General features: G+C 35.6%; 1 protein-coding gene across 8 annotated transcripts in view; it reads right to left on the reverse strand.

Annotated features, from left to right (window-relative positions):
• Positions 1-17836, reverse strand: part of DOCK7 (dedicator of cytokinesis 7) — a 234757-nt gene that overhangs the window by 25619 nt on the left and 191302 nt on the right. For 5 of the 8 annotated variants that reach the window (XM_030812931.1, XM_030812928.1, XM_030812932.1 and 2 more), the window contains 6 exons: positions 15394-15552; positions 14641-14741; positions 13364-13556; positions 11795-11938; positions 7861-7992; positions 6337-6351 (listed from right to left, as the gene is read on the reverse strand). In XM_030812931.1, coding sequence (XP_030668791.1) covers positions 6337-6351; positions 7861-7992; positions 11795-11938; positions 13364-13556; positions 14641-14741; positions 15394-15552 — 744 coding nt within the window. The remainder of the gene's footprint in view (positions 1-6336; positions 6352-7860; positions 7993-11794; positions 11939-13363; positions 13557-14640; positions 14742-15393; positions 15553-17836) is intronic. The other 3 variants (XM_030812929.1, XM_030812933.1, XM_012506599.2) reach the window with 1 other exon arrangement.

Raw genomic sequence — 17836 nt, forward strand, 5'->3', positions numbered from 1 at the left:
TTCATCTGAGCAAAGACTGAAGGAGATGGGAGACTTATTCATGTGAATCCCTGAGCGACGTGCATCCCAGGCAGAGGAAAAGAGCCAGTGCAAAGATCCGAAGGCTAAAGCCTACCAAGTGTGTTTGAGGAACAGGAAGGTAAGCAGTGTGGTTGGAGCAGAGTAAGCAAACAGGTAGAATCGGATGAGATAAGGTTAGAGAAGTAACTACAAGGAGTTACTGGTTATTTAAAAATAAATGTTTGCGTGCAGAATGGAGTGGAGGAGAGAGCAACAGGGGATGAGGCTAGAAGAGAAAGAAAGGCTGAGAATTTGACTATTTTCAACTTAGACTCCCTCTAGTGTCAAACTACTATGGAAGTATGCTTCATGGAAGCACAGTCATATTGCTTCGCCTGCAGGAAAAACTCACTTCATCTTTATTTCTTCTTCAGAGCTTTGGACCACAGGATGATACCTGTTTCTCTTTTGAATTAAAACAAAAACAAAAACAAAAAAATTTTCCTATAAATTAGCCTGTTTTTCTAGCATTACCTTTCTTTACTGTTATGAATCCTTTCTGAACTTTCTATCACTCCTCACAATACAGCTTATTCTTCCTTAGCAATTCTACTTACTGCTTCCACAATCCTCTGGGTGATGAAACTATGTCCGGGACAAAGAAATCCATCTACCATGTTTCTAAATGGTTCAAACCTCTTATGACAAATATATCATAAATCTATTTTAGTTTTGTTGTCTTTATTTAGCAAGAAACATTCCGTTGGACTAGTCGTATATTTCCACAGTGACATCATTTCTCTAACTTCTTTTATCCTCTCCCAGTTGTTTTCCACTATGCTTCCTTTAAGTTAACTGATTTCCATATAGGCATACCAGTATTTCACACAATGGTGATCTCTCTTTCCTTCTACTAGGTTTACTACTGTTAAAGAGCATTTACCAGTTCACTTCTAGTTGCAGATCTCAACTTGGAAATATAAAACCTCTTAGATTTTATTAACTAAATAGTGTTAAGATTTCTAATGGTAATGATGATTAAATCACATTAACAACAAAAATAACAACTTTCAACATTTTTTGAGTACTTACTATGTGCTAGACACTGGTTAACCACTTTACATGTATTATATCAACTCTTATCACAATTTTATGTGATAGATTCCATTATTTTCACCCTCATTTTATAGAGGAGGAAAAGTATCTTGCCCAAGGTCACACTGTTAGTAAGTGGTGGAGTGGGAAGTTAAACTCTAATATATTTGACACCCGACTCTAAGCTCTTTTATTTTATTTTATTTTTTTTGAGACAAAGTCTCACTCTTGTTGCCCAGGCTGGAGAGCAATGGTGCAATCTTAGCTCACCCCAACCTCCGCCTCCCGGGTTCAAGTGATTCTCCTGCCTCAGCCTCCCAAGTAGCTGGGATTACCACCATGTCCGGCTAATTTTGTGTTTTTAGTACAGACAGGGTTTCTCCATGTTGGTCAGGCTTGGGTGATTCACCTGCCTCAGCCTCCCAAAGTGCTGGGATTACAGGCATGAGCCACCACGCTCAGCCTCAAGCTCTTAATGAAGCTTTATGTTCCCCATATTCTATATACACTGGTATAAACACCAGGACATTAGAATAACCCCTGAACTATCGTCCACTTCTCTGGTGTTTTCTTGAGAATTCTTATAAATTTCCTCAAGAAATTCTTTTGAGGATTACCTCCTTCCCTATGATGTTTTCCTCTATATTTCATCCTCTACTGCAATTATTTTTGCATGCTTGCATATCCTTTATACTTCAGCATAAAAATCAGGTTGGTGGCTTACTGACAAAACACATTCTTCCATGATAAATTGTACTCCATTTCTTATCAGAAGGATATATCTGACCATTTTATGTCCCAGTCCCAAAAAAAGAAACCACATCTAATATCATCTACATAGTAAATATTTGCTGTCCATATTTTTCTTTCTTTTTAAAAGACAGGGTCTTACTTTGTCACCCAGGCTAGAGTGCAATGGTGTGATCATAATTCACGGTAACCTCGAACTCTTGGGCTTAAGTGATCTTCCAGCTTCAGTCTCCCAAGTAGCTAGGACCACAGGTGCACACCACCATGCCTAGCTGATTTTTTTTTTTTTTTTGGTAGAGATGAGATCTCACAGTGTTGCCCAGACTGGTTTCAAACTTCAGGCCTCAAGCGATCCTCCCGCCTTGGCCTCCCAAAATGTTGGGATTACAGGTGTGAGCCACCATGCTGGGCTTTCATATCTTTCTTTTTCTTCTCAAAAGTAGCATAAGGGGCAGAAAAAAATCAGTGGTATGGGATATATTATCAGGTGCTCAGTTATGGGTCTATACCAGTCATCAGGGAGTCACTAACTACCAGAAAGTATCTCCTCTTAGAGATATTAAGATTCTTCCCATTTACTATGTTTTCCTTAACTTTCTTCATATCTAACTTTACCTTTCTGAGGTAAAGGCTCATGGATGTTTTATACCTACAATGTTCTGATTTCTTTTTTTTTTTTGAGATAGGGTCTCGTTCTGTTGCCCAGGCTGGAGCATAGTAGCATGGTCTCGGCTCACTGCAAACTCTACCTCCCTGGCTCAAGCAATCCTCCCACCTCAGCCTTCCAAGTAGCTGAGACCACACGTACATGCCCCGGCAATTTTTTTTGTTTCTTTTTTGGTAGAGACATGGGTTTTGCCATGTTGACCATGCTGGTCTTGAACTCCTGAACTAAAGCGATCCTCCCACCTCGGCCTCCCAAAGTGCTGGGATTACAGGTGTGGGCCACTGTGCCTGACCTGTTCTACTTTCTTCTTTAGAGTGTCACATTTACCCACTCGACTACCCAAAAGTACTTGTTTTCACTATGCTCTATTCTTGAATTTTTATTTCATTTCCTTCTTTCAGAGTTGATCCCCCTGCTCATTATAATTTGCTGTTTCTAATCCTGTTCTATCTTTTAACTGCTTGGATGTGTTACTTTATCTCACTCAGCTTTAGTGTGGATTGAAGAAAATAAAAATCCAACAGAAGCCACTGAGCCAGAACTATGGCCAGTATTTCTGAACATATAAAAACCAAAATACTGGCTCACATTCATGTCCATTCAGTCCAATAATGAGAGTTAAGATATAGTCAATTTGCATGTGTCAATCTCAAAAGTTAGGGTAATCTATATTTCCTTAGTGATCTAGTAGAGATCTTCTCTAGCCTTTCCAGAAAATGTAAGATATATTGTACTAGAGTAGTGGTGTTCTTTAAAGAAATATGTTGTGATCTTTGAATGGAAAAAAAAAGTATCACATGACTATGTTATCACTGGGGATTGATTTTTCTGAAAAATTTAAACTTCTATTAGTGTACTTCTGAATACAAATTCATCACTATTTGATAACTGAACAAACTTTTCTTTTTTAACCCTAACCCTAAGATAGGGTCTCACTCTGTCATCCAGGCTAGAGTGCAGTGGTACCATCATAGCTCACTGCAGCCTTGATGCCTGGGCTGAAGCAATCCTCCTGCCTCTGCCTCCCGAGTAGCTGGGAGTACATAAGCACAACACCATACCTGGCCAATTTTTCTAATTTTCTGTAGAGATGGTCTCACTATGTTTCCAGGCTGGTACAAACATAATTATAAAAAAATATATATATACATACATAATATAGAAAGTGGTTTTAAAAATTTTCATACAGAAATTTAACAGTTCTCCTTCTGCTAAAAATAATTAAATATGCATCATAAAAAAATAAATGCTCAAAATATGCTTTTAGGCTAGGCATGGTGGCTTATTCCTATAGTCCTAGGACTTTGGGAGGCTGAGGCAGGTGGATCACTTGGGGCCAGGAGTTTGAGATCAACCTGAGCAACATGGCACAACCCCGTCTCTACAAAAATGCAAAAAATCAGCTGGTGGCATGCGCCTACAGTCCTAGCTACTCGGGAGTCTGAGGTGGGAAGATCACCTGAACCCAGGAGGTCAAGGCTGCAGTGAGCTGTGATCGTGCCACTGCACTCCAGTCTGAATTACAGAGTGAGACCCCATCTCATAAACAAAAATTTTAAAAGATAACAAATGTGCTTTTACTTCCTACTATTTCGAGGGAAAAGTAAAAATAAAAGTGAGCACTAAACAGCCATTAAAGAACTGAAGCTACCAGAGGAGATAACAGCCACATGACTCCTGAAAGGTTCATGATTTATTATTTTGCATGGTAAAGACTTTACCAAAATACTAAGTTATAGAGTTATCTTTCACACACACACACACCACACACACACACACACACACACAGCCTCTAAAAAGCTTTGCCAACTCAAATAATTTGCACTAAATCAAGGAGCACAATAAAAAAATGAAACATGTGACTAATATATAAGCCCAGATGGGGTTTTCCTATAAGTTGGGGAGCAAGTTATCAATTCAAAGAGCCTTTCTACAATGTACAGATTATCCTTACTGGACTTCAATCCAATGAGAGCTCTACCAGAATACTAGAAAATTAGCTAGGAAACATCGCTTTTAGAAAAAACAAAACTACTGAAGTTTTCATCGAGTCAAAAAGAAAAATATCCACAAGATAGAACTTACCACAATAGACAATAGTAAAAGTGGGGAGTAGGGTCAGCAACCAGGGACAAGAGAGAAGAGAAAACAGAAAGCATTTTAATTACAGAAATTTCAAAACAAATAAGCAGCAAATGGTAGAAAACACATTTTTTAAATGCAGGCATCCATTTAAGTTTTACAAAGGAAAAGCAAAAAACAAACGTGCAACAAATTTAGCAGCTACAAAGCTAAAGGTCCAGTAAAAGGTAGTGACAAATATATAAACAAGAAAATAAAGTCTGTGAGACTTTTACCATGCAATAAACATGATGACAGAATGATATTAATGTCATAACCAGTGAAAATTATACCTTTCAGGGGTCGATTTAGCATCACGGAAACTAGTAATAAACTGCTCAGAGGTTTCAATATATTATTTTATGCCTAATTTTCAACTAATTCTATTTCATGTTAGGAAATTTATAAGGAGTTTTATCATTCATAGATAACCATGGCAAGTCTCTTTATGTATGTCTTAACTGAGCCATAGGAATGAGGATTATATTTTGAGTATTAATACAGTCATATACATTTAATCTGGAGAATTAAGGTAGATTTATAAAAGGACCGGCTTCATCTAAAGAAAAACAAGACGTGGGTACTATTTCAGAAATGGAGGAAAACTCAGTAGTAATATTTATTCCCAAGGTTTTCTATTTGGGTCTTAAAACAAGGATTGCAATGCAAACCCAAAAAGAGAAGCCTAAGCTGTTCGATCAACATAAATCTGACAACAAGTGAGAGGCAAAGCACACAACTTTACAAATATACCTAGCTTTAAATAAACCTGACTTATTACTACCTTGCTTTACCTCATCAAAATAAATTAGGGCATATTTTATAGAATTAATTCCTTTGCAGAAACGTTTAAAATAATGGTAATTCTTCCTGGCATTTTTTTCAGGTAAGATTGTATTTACATATAACTTTTTGTGAGTCTTAACTACTACATAAAAGGAAGCATATGTAGTCTTATCAAACAATATATCAAATGCTGTCAGAATATGAGGTCAAATTAAATTATAAGTTCTCTTAACTTCTTTATCCCTCTCCCCAACAAAATTTAAATGACAAAAGTGAATTTCTTTCCTCAGTAGTGCTCATAGTCAAGGTGAAGTGACTCAAGATCAAATTAACACAGTATCTCATCAATTCTAAAATGTACTTTTTTTGCTCATATTTTAATGTTTTTGTAGTTGGTATTCATCTTTCAACTAATAGGATATCCTGGTTTAATACACAGGGATTTTTTTTTTTTCCTTTCTTAAAGGCATATAAAATACTAGTATGTTTTGTAACTGACGCCATCTGAGATCAGATGAAATAGAGTATTTTTTATTTACACCTCTGAGCAATAACACATAAATCGACCTCTGTAAAATGAGGTGAAACGATATGGTTAAAAAAAGAAATCTGTGTATAAATGTTGATGAGAGAAATGCTTCAAAGGGTAAAAACTAAAGTGATGACAAAGTGGCTCATTTACCAAAGAATCTCATTAGTGTAACATATGGATTTCCATGCACTGCCTATGACCTCATAATAAGATATTTCTTAAAATAACTTACAATATTTTAACAAAATTTCTTTGGTTAATGAATTCAGTTGATAGCAGATAGCAACAGAATGCCCACAGCTAGCACATGTGGGCAAAGCATTGGCATAAGAAATCTGATAAAATCAATCTATTAGTGTCTTTAACTAACTAAAACATTACCTACCTCCCAGCCAGTACTCTGTATAATAAAAAGTAAAAAAGGGCAAGTCATAAAAAAACTGTTTAAAAGAACAAAAAAGGCCAAAGGCACCATATACCATAAATTCTTCTCCACAAATAGAAGACAGCAGGATATTTTAAACAGCATATTCATTTACTTAAGACCTGCAATAATTTCATAAATTGCTTGGTCAAAACCCAGTGGCTAAAATTTTGCCTTTTAAAAACTTTAAGAGAACGTACAAATTTTAGGGAAAGAGAGCCAGCAGCTTGTACCATTTACATGTTTAAGTGAGATCTCTAACTAAGGTGAGCTGCACTTCACTAAGTATCCAGGATAAATTAAAATACAAACTGCAACTCTGCTCAAATGCCAATAACACAAATAGCTAAAAGTTTCTCAGAAACGACTAGCTCTAAATGTTCCAGACCTAACATTTATAATTTGCAATTTACAGCTCTAGAAACTGGCTTGAGGTTCCTGTGATAGTATATGTACAACTGATTATTAAAAGACCTACCTGTTACGGTCATGAAACCTAATCAATATTTTGCGACTTTAACATTTTAATAGATGACAATAAAATCCTGACTTAACAGGATAGCAACCCTATTTTTAGACTGTCAAAGGCTTTTCAGATTAATCAGTTCATTTAGAACAGCATAATTCATTGCAAAAAAGAAGAGGTCAAGCTGATAGGTAACAAAGTAGGACTAATACTGAATACAAAAGTGGATAGTCATACTCCACCTCCTTTGACACTGGCAGCAATAGGTAACAGTAGGGTAGCACGGGGAAGGGAACAGAAAAGTGGAGGAGGAGGAGACTCGATAGGATATTTTGCGGTATTTCAGTGAAGCCAAGATTTAGTTTCAAATAAATCAACTGCTAGTAATGTACTTCATTTTAAAACTAAGTTTGATTCTAACTTTAGTGATAATATGTAGATTCCATAATGAACTATAAAGATTAATGAAATACTATTAGAATTAAATATACATTAAGACAACCATTTTATTCATTATTTTCACAAAATAATGTTTTTGTATTAGAAATATATCAAAGGATGATTGAATGTAAACATCTAGGAAAAATAAAGTTCAGTGGCAGTCATTAAAAATATTAGTTTAATTATTAAAGTTTCACATCATTTAATTTAAAAGGCTGAAATATAAAAACTTTATTTTCACAGCAAAGGAACAGATATCAATTTTAAAATGAGATTCACAACTATGATCTACCTTGTGAAACAGAAAATCACAATTTTTAAAAACTTGCTAATTAATAATTCAAAAATAAAAAAAAGCTATGCAGAAAGTTTATGATGATCACCATTTACTTTAGGTGAATTCATTTTTATTGCTAATGAGCTTTGCTTTGGCCATGAACTATCATTTTGACCGCTCATTTGAAGTCTGATTAAAATGTTCATTTCACGGGATCTAGTTTGACATCAGTGCAAAACAACATTAATGCTTTCAGACAGTTTTTTCCCTTTACAGTGAAGCTAGAAATTGGAATCATTACCTGATGAACAATTTTGCTGAATGCTTCTTGAAGTTTACCATGAATTGTGGATAGTTTCTTTGCATCCCGATTAGCTTCATGAATAGGAATAAGTACTTTGTAAACCTCATTAACTGCTTCATACATGCCAGCCTATAAGAAAAAATTTTGTAAGTTGTTGCTTTCTTTTACATCAATAAGAAAGTAAAGTAATTATATGAATTTGCAATATTTCTATTAAGATAATACACTGAGGCCGGACGCAATGGCTCATGCCTGTAATCCCAGCACTTTCGGAGGCTGAGGCGGGTGGATCACGATGTCAGGAGATCGAGACCACCCTGGCTAGCACGGTGAAACCCCGTCTCTACTAAAAATACAAAAAATTGGCCTGGCGTGGTGGAGGGCGCCTGTAGTCCCAGCTACTCGGGAGGCTGAGGCAGGAGAATGGCGTGAACCTGGGAGGCAGAGCGTGAAGTGAGCCGAGACCGCGCCACTGCACTCCAGCCTGGGCAACAGAGGGAGACTCCATCTTGGGAAAAAAATAAATAATAGTACCACTGAAGTTTTTCCAATAGGAAATAAAAACAAATACTACTAATTTTTAACTGTATTAAGGCTTAATAAAAGAATTTTCCAATGTATCTTCTCCTCTGGATAAATGGGTATGTATGGAGATATGTGTATGTGTGTGTGTATATTAATATATATACATACACATATGTGCATATTTATATTTCTACAATTTGAATTGGGCATTTTCCTTTTATCTGCCCAATAATTACTTCACTAAGGTTAATGTGTGTATATATACTTATCTATGCTTATAATCTTTTGCAAAAACTAATTCTGAGCAGAAGAAAAAGAAATTTAATATTACACTGGTCACAGATACCCAATTCTCCTATAATGGCCTCCTGGGACATAAAAATCATTTACTTTTCCAAAATATTAAGCTGACGAAGGCAATCTCCTATTGTAAATCTCCTATGGAAAAATCACAAATCTTTAGCAAAGCATAGAAAGTTCTGAGCCACCAGATTTCCTTCCACTGTGGGCTAGTTGGCCAGTGGTTGCTATGGTTATAATCACATCATCAGAGTGAGAGACAAGATGTGTTTGTAATTGGTCTTCTATCCCTTATCCTTTTTTTTTTTTTTTTTAAATAATAAGAGACAGGGTCTTGTTCTGTTGTTTAGGTTGGAGTGCAGTGGTGTGATCATAGCTCACTACAGCCTTGAACTCCTGGTCTCAAGCAATCCTCCCACCCCAGCCTCCTAAGTAGCTAGGACTACAGGTGCTCACCACCATGCCCAGCTAATTTTTTCATTTTTTGTAGAGATGAGCGTCTTGTTACATTGAGCGGGCTGGTTTCAAACTCCTGGCCTCAAGCAATCCTCCCACCTTGCATAGTAATCCTAATATGCAACCTCCCAAAGCACCGGAATGACAGGTGTGAGGCACTGGGCTTGACCCAGCCTTTATCTTTAATAATGGATTGGTGCTGTAGTAAGAGAAGAGAGAGATGTTTTCCAAAAGCCACTGAGTCCTCATCGCTTCACAGATCAGCAAACATATTTTCCCAAAGAAAAACACATGGTCCTTGTATTTCCCAGTAAGTTCGTAGGAGTATATTTAAACAATAATGTAGTTGTACTACTGAAACATGTTTAGTGTAACTAAAATACCCCGGTAATTATTTTAACTAAAATCAGATTGATTGAAAAAGAATAAAATTTACAATTGTATACAACTGCAAAAGAATTTTAATAATATAGGTTACTGTCCTCCAATCTAAATGCACTACTGTGAATTATTAAAATCACACACATACAAACACACAGTTATGTTAATTAAAACATTCCACCAACAGCAAAAAAACCTTTCCCCCTGCTAGCTTAGACAAGTGTAGGGATGGAATTGGAATGGTCAAGGTCCTTAGAGGCAAACATTTTAAAAGAGGATCGACACCTAATATTTTAACTCTGCAAAAACACTCTTAAGAGTCTCACAGTTGCCAATAATGATGAAAATGATGGTAACAGTAAACATACTAGTACTTACTGGGAACCAGGCACTGTGATAAGCACTTTAAATACATGAATTTATTGAATTCTAAAAACATTCCTATGAGGTAGGTACTATTACTATTACTAATAGTAATCAGTACTATTACTATTACTAATAGTAATCGGTACTATTACTATTTTAATAGTAAAATAGGTACTATTACTAATAGTAATCGGTACTATTACTATTTTAATAGTAAAATAGGTACTATTACTATTACTAATAGTAATATTAGTAATATTACTAATAGTCTATTACTATTACTAGATGTATTTAATAGATAAGAAAAGTGAGGCACCAACAGGTTAAATAATTTGTGCCTGAAGTAAGACAACTACTAAATGGCAGAGCCAGGATTTGAACTTTGGCAGTATGCCTTCTAAATCTACCCTTTATCAATTAATATTGCAGGATAGGGATAAGGCCTGGTGAAGAAGAAAATCAATTCCCAACAGCAGTAGAAATGGGGAAAGAGGGCAGCATTGCATATTACCTCAAGCTTCTCTCTTACCCTAACATGAACCTCAGTGTGTCCTAAACCTTGGTGCTGGTACACTAAACATTTAGCAGAAAAGTCAGAGGAAGCAAGTGACCCTATCAACATGGTTTAAGAAGGTAAGCATGAATTCAGCTAACTATCTTTTCTTTCTCCAATAAACATCCCATCTAGGTTTCATCTGACTGCTTTAATTCTTCACATATGGATGGAAGGGAACAAGATGGGGTTACAGCATGATAGCATAGTCAGGTAAAGGATTCAGGATGCAGTTCATAAAACTAAAGAGTAAGGTCCAGGCCTCCAATAACTACCTAATGAGGATTACTATGCAACCAATGGAATGAGTGGTCATACTTTCTTGGACACCAGGGCAATGCCCATCATACTGGAAAGAAGATTCTCCATTTCATCCAATAGACGAGATCTATTTATAGAGCCCTGTCAGTCTACCAACTAGGAACTTATGTCATTCAGAGACTTTCTGTTTTGTTTTGCTATGTTTTTTAACTTAAAGGTTTTAGAAAATGTTTGGCAGTAACAGTTTTATGAACCAAAAAATATCTGCTACAAATCACATGCTGGTTCATAAACAAGCAAATGAAAAACACTGGTGGGGCCGGGCACAGTGGCTCATGCCTGTAATCCTAACACTTTGGGAGGCTGATGAGGGGAATATAACTTGAGGTCAGGAGTTTGAGACTATCTTGGGCAACAAAGTGAAACCCCATCCCTACAAAAAATAAAACAATTAGCCAGACGTGATGGTGTGCCCCTGTGCCCCTGTATTCCCAGCTACTCAGGAGGCTGAGGTGGGAGGATCCCTTGAGCCCAGGAGTTTGAGGCTGCAGTGAGCCAAACCACTGGAACACTGGGGGAAGTGACAGATTATTAAGATGAAAAGGAGTAAGCCAATAATGAATCTAGAAAGAAAATCTGTTCCTAGATAGTTTTTAGGGGACTTGAAATAAAAAACAATTTTTTTTTTTTTTTTTTTTTTGGAGACAGGGTTTTACTCTGTTGTCCAGGCTGGAGTGCAGCAGCATGATCATGGCTCACTGCAGCCTCAACCTCTTGGGCTGAAGCAATCCTTCCACCTCAGCCTCTCAAACAGCTGGGACCACAGGCATGAGCCACCATGCCTGGTGAATTTTTAATTTTTTGTAGAGATGGTATCTCACTATGCTGGTCTTGAACTCCTGGATTCAAGCAATTCTCCCGTCTTGGCCTCCCAAAGTGCTGGGATTACAGGCATGAGCCACCATACCGGGTCCAGAATAAATTATCTTTAAAGAAAAGTAGGGTTGTAAGCCAGAGAGAATAAATATACATGTCATTGATAATTCGAGGTATGAAACTGTGGAAAAAGAATGAACAAGAGTCATCTACCATAGAGAAAGAAGCAGCTGCTTGTTCCAGTAATCCCACAAGTCCTGATTCAGTAAAGTATTTTCCAGAGCAGATACCTTCTTCATCTGGAGATACCACATCATCTGAGACCGCAGATTCTTCTAAAACATTAGATGAAATATTCTAGGGAAAAAATAAATTGAAAAGGTTTTTGAAACAGAATTTTCTAGCATAAAAATGTATAAGAAGAAATAACTGAAGATGAACTGTAACTATCAGGTTAGGTTAAAAAAAGGAGAGTGATATAAAGGTAAAAGATAAATCTCTAAAAACTTTCTGTATTTTGAAGATGATAATAAAATGAAAACACCATTGCTAGATAACTTTTCTCTTAATAAAAAGTTGTATGAAAGAAAATTAAGAAAAATTATGGGCTAAAGGAAATTGTAAAATAACGTAAGACATCTAAGGGGACATCAATAGTCTTTCTTATTTAATTGATCTTTTCAAAACTCTCTGTAAAGGAAAAAGGGTACAAAAATGGTCTCTTGACTTATCTAATGTACACGGAGTTAACAAAAAGAGTCAGGTATAATAAAAGCCCTCTTATTCAATGAGATTGGAATCAGCCATTATTTCTAAAAAAGAAATGATACATACATGCCTTATTTTATTTTAACCTAAACATTTACAGTAGATGTACACTCATTTATCAACTTCTGAAGTAGATCTAAGGCCTTTTCTTTGTGTGTATGGGTTTCCAGATCAGATTTCCACAGAATCTCTTTTGGGTAAATACCCATAAGGCAACATTCTTTTTAAAGATTTCAAGTTTTGGTTTCCTTTGAGTGAAAACTTAAAAGATTATCAAATTATTCTAGAATTTTAGGAGTTTCCCCTCCCCCAATCTATTTGTCTGGACCACAGTTAATTCAACAGCAATTGTTTTGGAGATTCACCTTTCCTGAGTCTTTGTAAAACATTCAACTTTGTTTTCAGAGAGACGATAACTTTCTTTTTGCATTCTGATTTCATCAGAAGATATAACATTTAACTAAATTTTATAATATCTCAAACCTACCATTAACAGGTTTTGAAGAAAAGCAAAGCATAACTGACTCTTGGTAAGCAAAGAATTCAACTAGTGGGTCAGAACTATGTACCCTACTAGAGGGCAAACTCATCTGTGAGTCATGGTATTAGTCATAAAATATACTAATATTTTATGTAAGGAATAGAGAATGTTGGTATATCTGCTATGTGAAGTAAAAGCCAATTAAGAATTTCTACTGAATTCTGATTCTCAGTAATACATTTCCACAGACGTTAAAGTATGTAACAGATTACAAGGCAGTAAAGACAAAGAGAATAAATAAGCATAGTGCTGATAATTCAAAGGTAAGAAACTGTGGAAACAGAATCAACAAGAAGTACTCCTGAAAAATGTATTAATGACAATCACAGTGAAATGTTAATTTACCTTGTGAAGCATTGGCTTAAATCTTTAAGCTTTCCTTACAAACTAAAAAAATCTAAATACCAGTGAGAAAAAGTTAAAATAAAGAAAAAGACATACCTTGATTTAATGTACATCTGGAAGATTCCTACCTGAAATGTTACACATCCCACAGGAAGATATTTCCGGTCCTCCAGCATGCTCAAGTATTCAGCAACAAGTGCTGCTGAGTGGACTAGACACTGTGCAGCTTCAGCATGATTGCTTCGTTCTGAGTGCTTGCCAGCCATGTTCTGCAACCAGGTCAATCGCAGGTCTGGAGAGGTCTGGTAACCCTTGGCAATTCTAATTAGAACAGAAATTCTTCTCCATTAGTATATGCTTCCCAAGCTGGGAGGGAGTTTAGATAGCTCGCTCAGAGTTTACCTAGAAAGGTTTCTGATACTGTGCACAACCTACTTAGTTTTAAAGTAGTATGAAAATGTCGCTATGCAGGCTTAGAGAAATAACTGTGGCCTATGGAATGCATAATATCAGTGGGGGGGAAATACGCCATATTAAAATCTGACTTTTAAGGAAATAACCAGTTAAGGGAAAAAGTATGGAAATTTATGTGTTCATTACAGAAACATAGAAAAGTTTTATACGCAAGGGAAAAAGAAAACTTCTAAAAGGTACTTTTATTACTTTATTTCAAAGAGATTAAATTGTTTTATTTGTGCTTTTAATGAACCCTAGAACTGTAGGAACAGAGGGTCATATGACAGAGAAAAATGCTTAAGTTTTACTATTGTATCTATTAAGGTGTTAATACAATACGAATTATGGAGTTTTCAAAACGTGCCCTTAGAAATATCATTGTTCAGTCATAACTATAGAAAATCAGGTAATTAATGTTATGGTAAAACATTCATATACTGTATTTTCTTCTGAAAAGACTGAGTTTTACATTGAAAATATTGGTATGGGCCTTCAAAGGAACTCTGGGGCCCAGGACACCAAGGTGTTAAATGTGTGTTATGAATATTTTAAAAAATCCTCTTCTTTTTGATAATCAATAAGTACATTTGCATTGTTCTTAAAAGAAGAGACACAGAAGATCCAAAGATGCCACCTGGAAAAAGTGCATTTGGACTTTCAATCTACCATTAGAAAAATCACTCAAGGCCAGGTGGGGTGGCTCATGTCTGTAATCCCAGAACTTTGGGAGGCCAAGACAGGTGGATCTCTTGAGCCCAGGAGTTCAAGACCAGCCTGGGCAATACGGTGAAACCCCATCTCTACAAAAAAGTAAAAAATAAGAATAAAAATAAAGAATGTAAATAAAGAAAAATCACAAATCCTTTCTGTGTGTTTATTTTTTTCATCTAATGCTTACTGTATGTCTAAGTCCCTTATACAAAGCATAAATGAATCAAATAAATGCTACCTGTACATTAGATCAATCAACATTTCAGGATCCTCCTGGTGTTCCTTCATTTTCACAGTATCAGAAAGAATCATATGGAGATTGAAAACCAGATCCTGGACCTGCAGCAGAGAATTATATGAAAAACATTCTTGAATTGTCATTCATCCATAATCACCAAATTAGTTTCAGAGATATTTCAGATAAATATCTAAAGATTTCAAAACAAGTTGTAGGATATTGATACGATTCTGTACAGTATAGGTATGTGGGGATATGGTAAGTGAAGGGTAGTAAACTTTATATAAATTCCTCAGCAGACTATGTATATTTTTGTTCTTTCACCTGGAAATAAGCAGAACTGTAAGTAGAAATAAAACAGAGGGATATGGGAAATACGAGAATACAAAAGGAAAATTCTCTCCTATATTTCTGATCTTACTAAAAGGTAGTTTGTAGAAACTTTAGTTTTTAAGGCATATTATTGTTTGATTAATAAGTAGGAACGTTTCGTCATAAAGCTTTGTCCGTACTGTCCAAGTCTGCTGTTCTACTTAAGTGCACAGAATTAAACACCACAGAATTAATTATTTCCAAAAAGAAGGGTAGCTTAATAAAACAAAGAGATTCAGTTCTATCTATGGCACATGATGTGTGGATTGAAAATGAAATAAATGATCCTCCAGCAAAAACCAACTTTTGATTTAACAATTTGGAAAGTGCCTATTTAACAAGCCTATTTCAATTAATGATCTAGAAAGCAGCATTTCTGACCTGATCAGGAAATGTTGTTTCCCTCAATTCCAGATCTTCTTCAGCATATGTCAATATAGTCTTTAGAGAACGTCTTAAGAATTCTTCATTAAAATTCTGAGATGTGCCCACCAAGGAGGATAGTGACATTGTTACCTGCATTTTAACCCTGGCGAAGTTCTGTAACAGAGAAATTGTCCGGTCAATACTTAATATAGAAAAGCTTTAAAAAGTCTGCTATTTTTCCTTGCTAAAAGAAAAGTATATTTAGTGAAAAAATACCATTCTAAGCAAAATATTTTTTAAAGTAATAAAATATGCGTATCGAAATCTTATTTTAGAAAGGTTGTAAAACTTAGAATTTTGTTGTGAATAATGTGCTACAAAACAGGATTTTAAGAAGCCATGTGTTAAGGGTTGAATTAGAAATTCTGCTTATGTCTTTACATTTATTTATTATGGGCATATGTTATTAATATAACATTTTACAGATGAGGTTAAATAGCTTGACTGACAATATAAAATTCTTAAATGGTAGATGGAGTATTTAAATTCTAGTCCATTTCATGACATCCATACTATGATGAAAGTAATTTAACAGACATCATGCATAAAGTAATGTAAGGTAGAATCTTTTGGAGTGATGCTTTTAACAGCTTATAACTTACATTCTTCCTTTTTTTAGTGTAAATTCATTTCTGCTCCACCATTTTCTACCATGAAATCACTCTTAAGAGATTATTGGTGATAATATATCAATTGTCAAATCCAATATTTTTTGGTCAATATTCTACTTCACATCTTTGTATATTTAAAATACTTTCTCCTTGAAAATCTTCTACCTTATCTTCAGTGGCACCGCTTTATCCTGGCTTTCCTATTCTTTTGTGACTCTTTTTCTATTTTATTCCTTGGTTGTTCTTCCTAAATACCACTATTCCCAAAGATTCTGTCAAAAACCTTTTCTTACTTAACATACTCTAAAGCGCCTCATCCATGTCTTTGCTTCAACCAGTATATACACATTTCTGTCTCCAGCTGATATTTGTCTGTAGAACTCCAGGCTATTATATTTTACGAGATAGCTCCATCTGGATGTCTCATAGATACCACAAAGTCAACATGTCTAAAATACCTTCTCTCCCTATTGATTATCTAAAAAAGTGATACTATTCTTGTAGTCATGCCAAAAATCTAGGGGTCGCCCCCTACTCATTCTCCCCTCTCATTTTTCACACCATAAATCCAAATCCACACCATCTCCTAATGTGTTCCAATATATCCTTTCTCCATTCCAAATGGCTTTGCTTTATTTTATACCCTCACCATTTCTTATTTGGATTACTGTAATAACTTCCTAATCAATCTCCATGCCTTTTTCTTTCATATCTCTCAGTCTCACCTCGACCTAGCACCAGGGAACTTTTTGTAAAATGCAAATCTGAACATGTTCCTCCTCTCCTTAAAATGCTCCTAAGGCAGCTGTCCAAAGTTTTGAGGATAAAATTCAAGAATTCAACTCAGTAAATATGTCACACTACATAGTAGGCACTGAGAGTATAGTGATAAAATAATTTATAGTTGGCTAGGCCTTTTCAATTACACCTTTATCTCTTACTCTTTCTTCCAGCCATAACCATCAAAAAGTGCTTTAAAAAAAAAAGGGCTGGGCATGGTGGCTTACATCTGTAATCCCAGCAGTTTGGGAGGCCACGACAGGAGGTTCACTGAGGCCCAAAGTTTGAGACTGGCATGTCTACGAATTTTTTTTTTTTTTAAATTAGCTAGATGTAGTGGTACATGTGTGTAGTCCCAGCTACTTGGGAGGCTGAGGTGGAAGGATCCCTTGAGCAAAGGAGTTCAAAGCTGTGCCACTGCACTTTAGTCTGGGCAACAGAGTAAGACCTCATCTCCCAAAATTTAAAAAAAAGTGCTAAAAAATTGTCTTTGTGTTTGCCCATTTTCTTCTTTCATCTCCATGCCTTTCTAATTATGTATGTGTCACTATCTTTACCTAAAAAGCTCTATCCATTTAGCCATCTGATTGGGTAATTCTTCATCCTTACTTCAAACATCTCTTCTTTCTGAAAACCAATCCCTGAATCATAAGCTATTTTTCTATGTGCTAATGAAGTACCCTATGCTTATCTCGCATTATGTTAACAACACCGAGTACTTATTCAGCATTTGCTTAGTGCCATCTATTGCTATGTTTTACTTAATATTAATTTATGTAACACTCACAAAACCATCTGAACTAGATTCATCTATTATTAAATGAACATGACTTTCTCATCCTCTTCTCCCACTAGGTGCCAAGCTACTTGAAAAAAAAAAAATTGTCCTTTTATCTATGTCTGCCCAATGCCTACCGAAGCAGCCAGGACACAGTTCCATACTTTACTATGTTGTACAATATACAGACATAATACTGCATCTGTTGAATAAACATATATATCACTGC

Source organism: Nomascus leucogenys, chromosome 5, assembly GCF_006542625.1.
Source record: "Nomascus leucogenys isolate Asia chromosome 5, Asia_NLE_v1, whole genome shotgun sequence".
Classification (NCBI taxonomy): Eukaryota; Metazoa; Chordata; class Mammalia; order Primates; family Hylobatidae; genus Nomascus; species Nomascus leucogenys.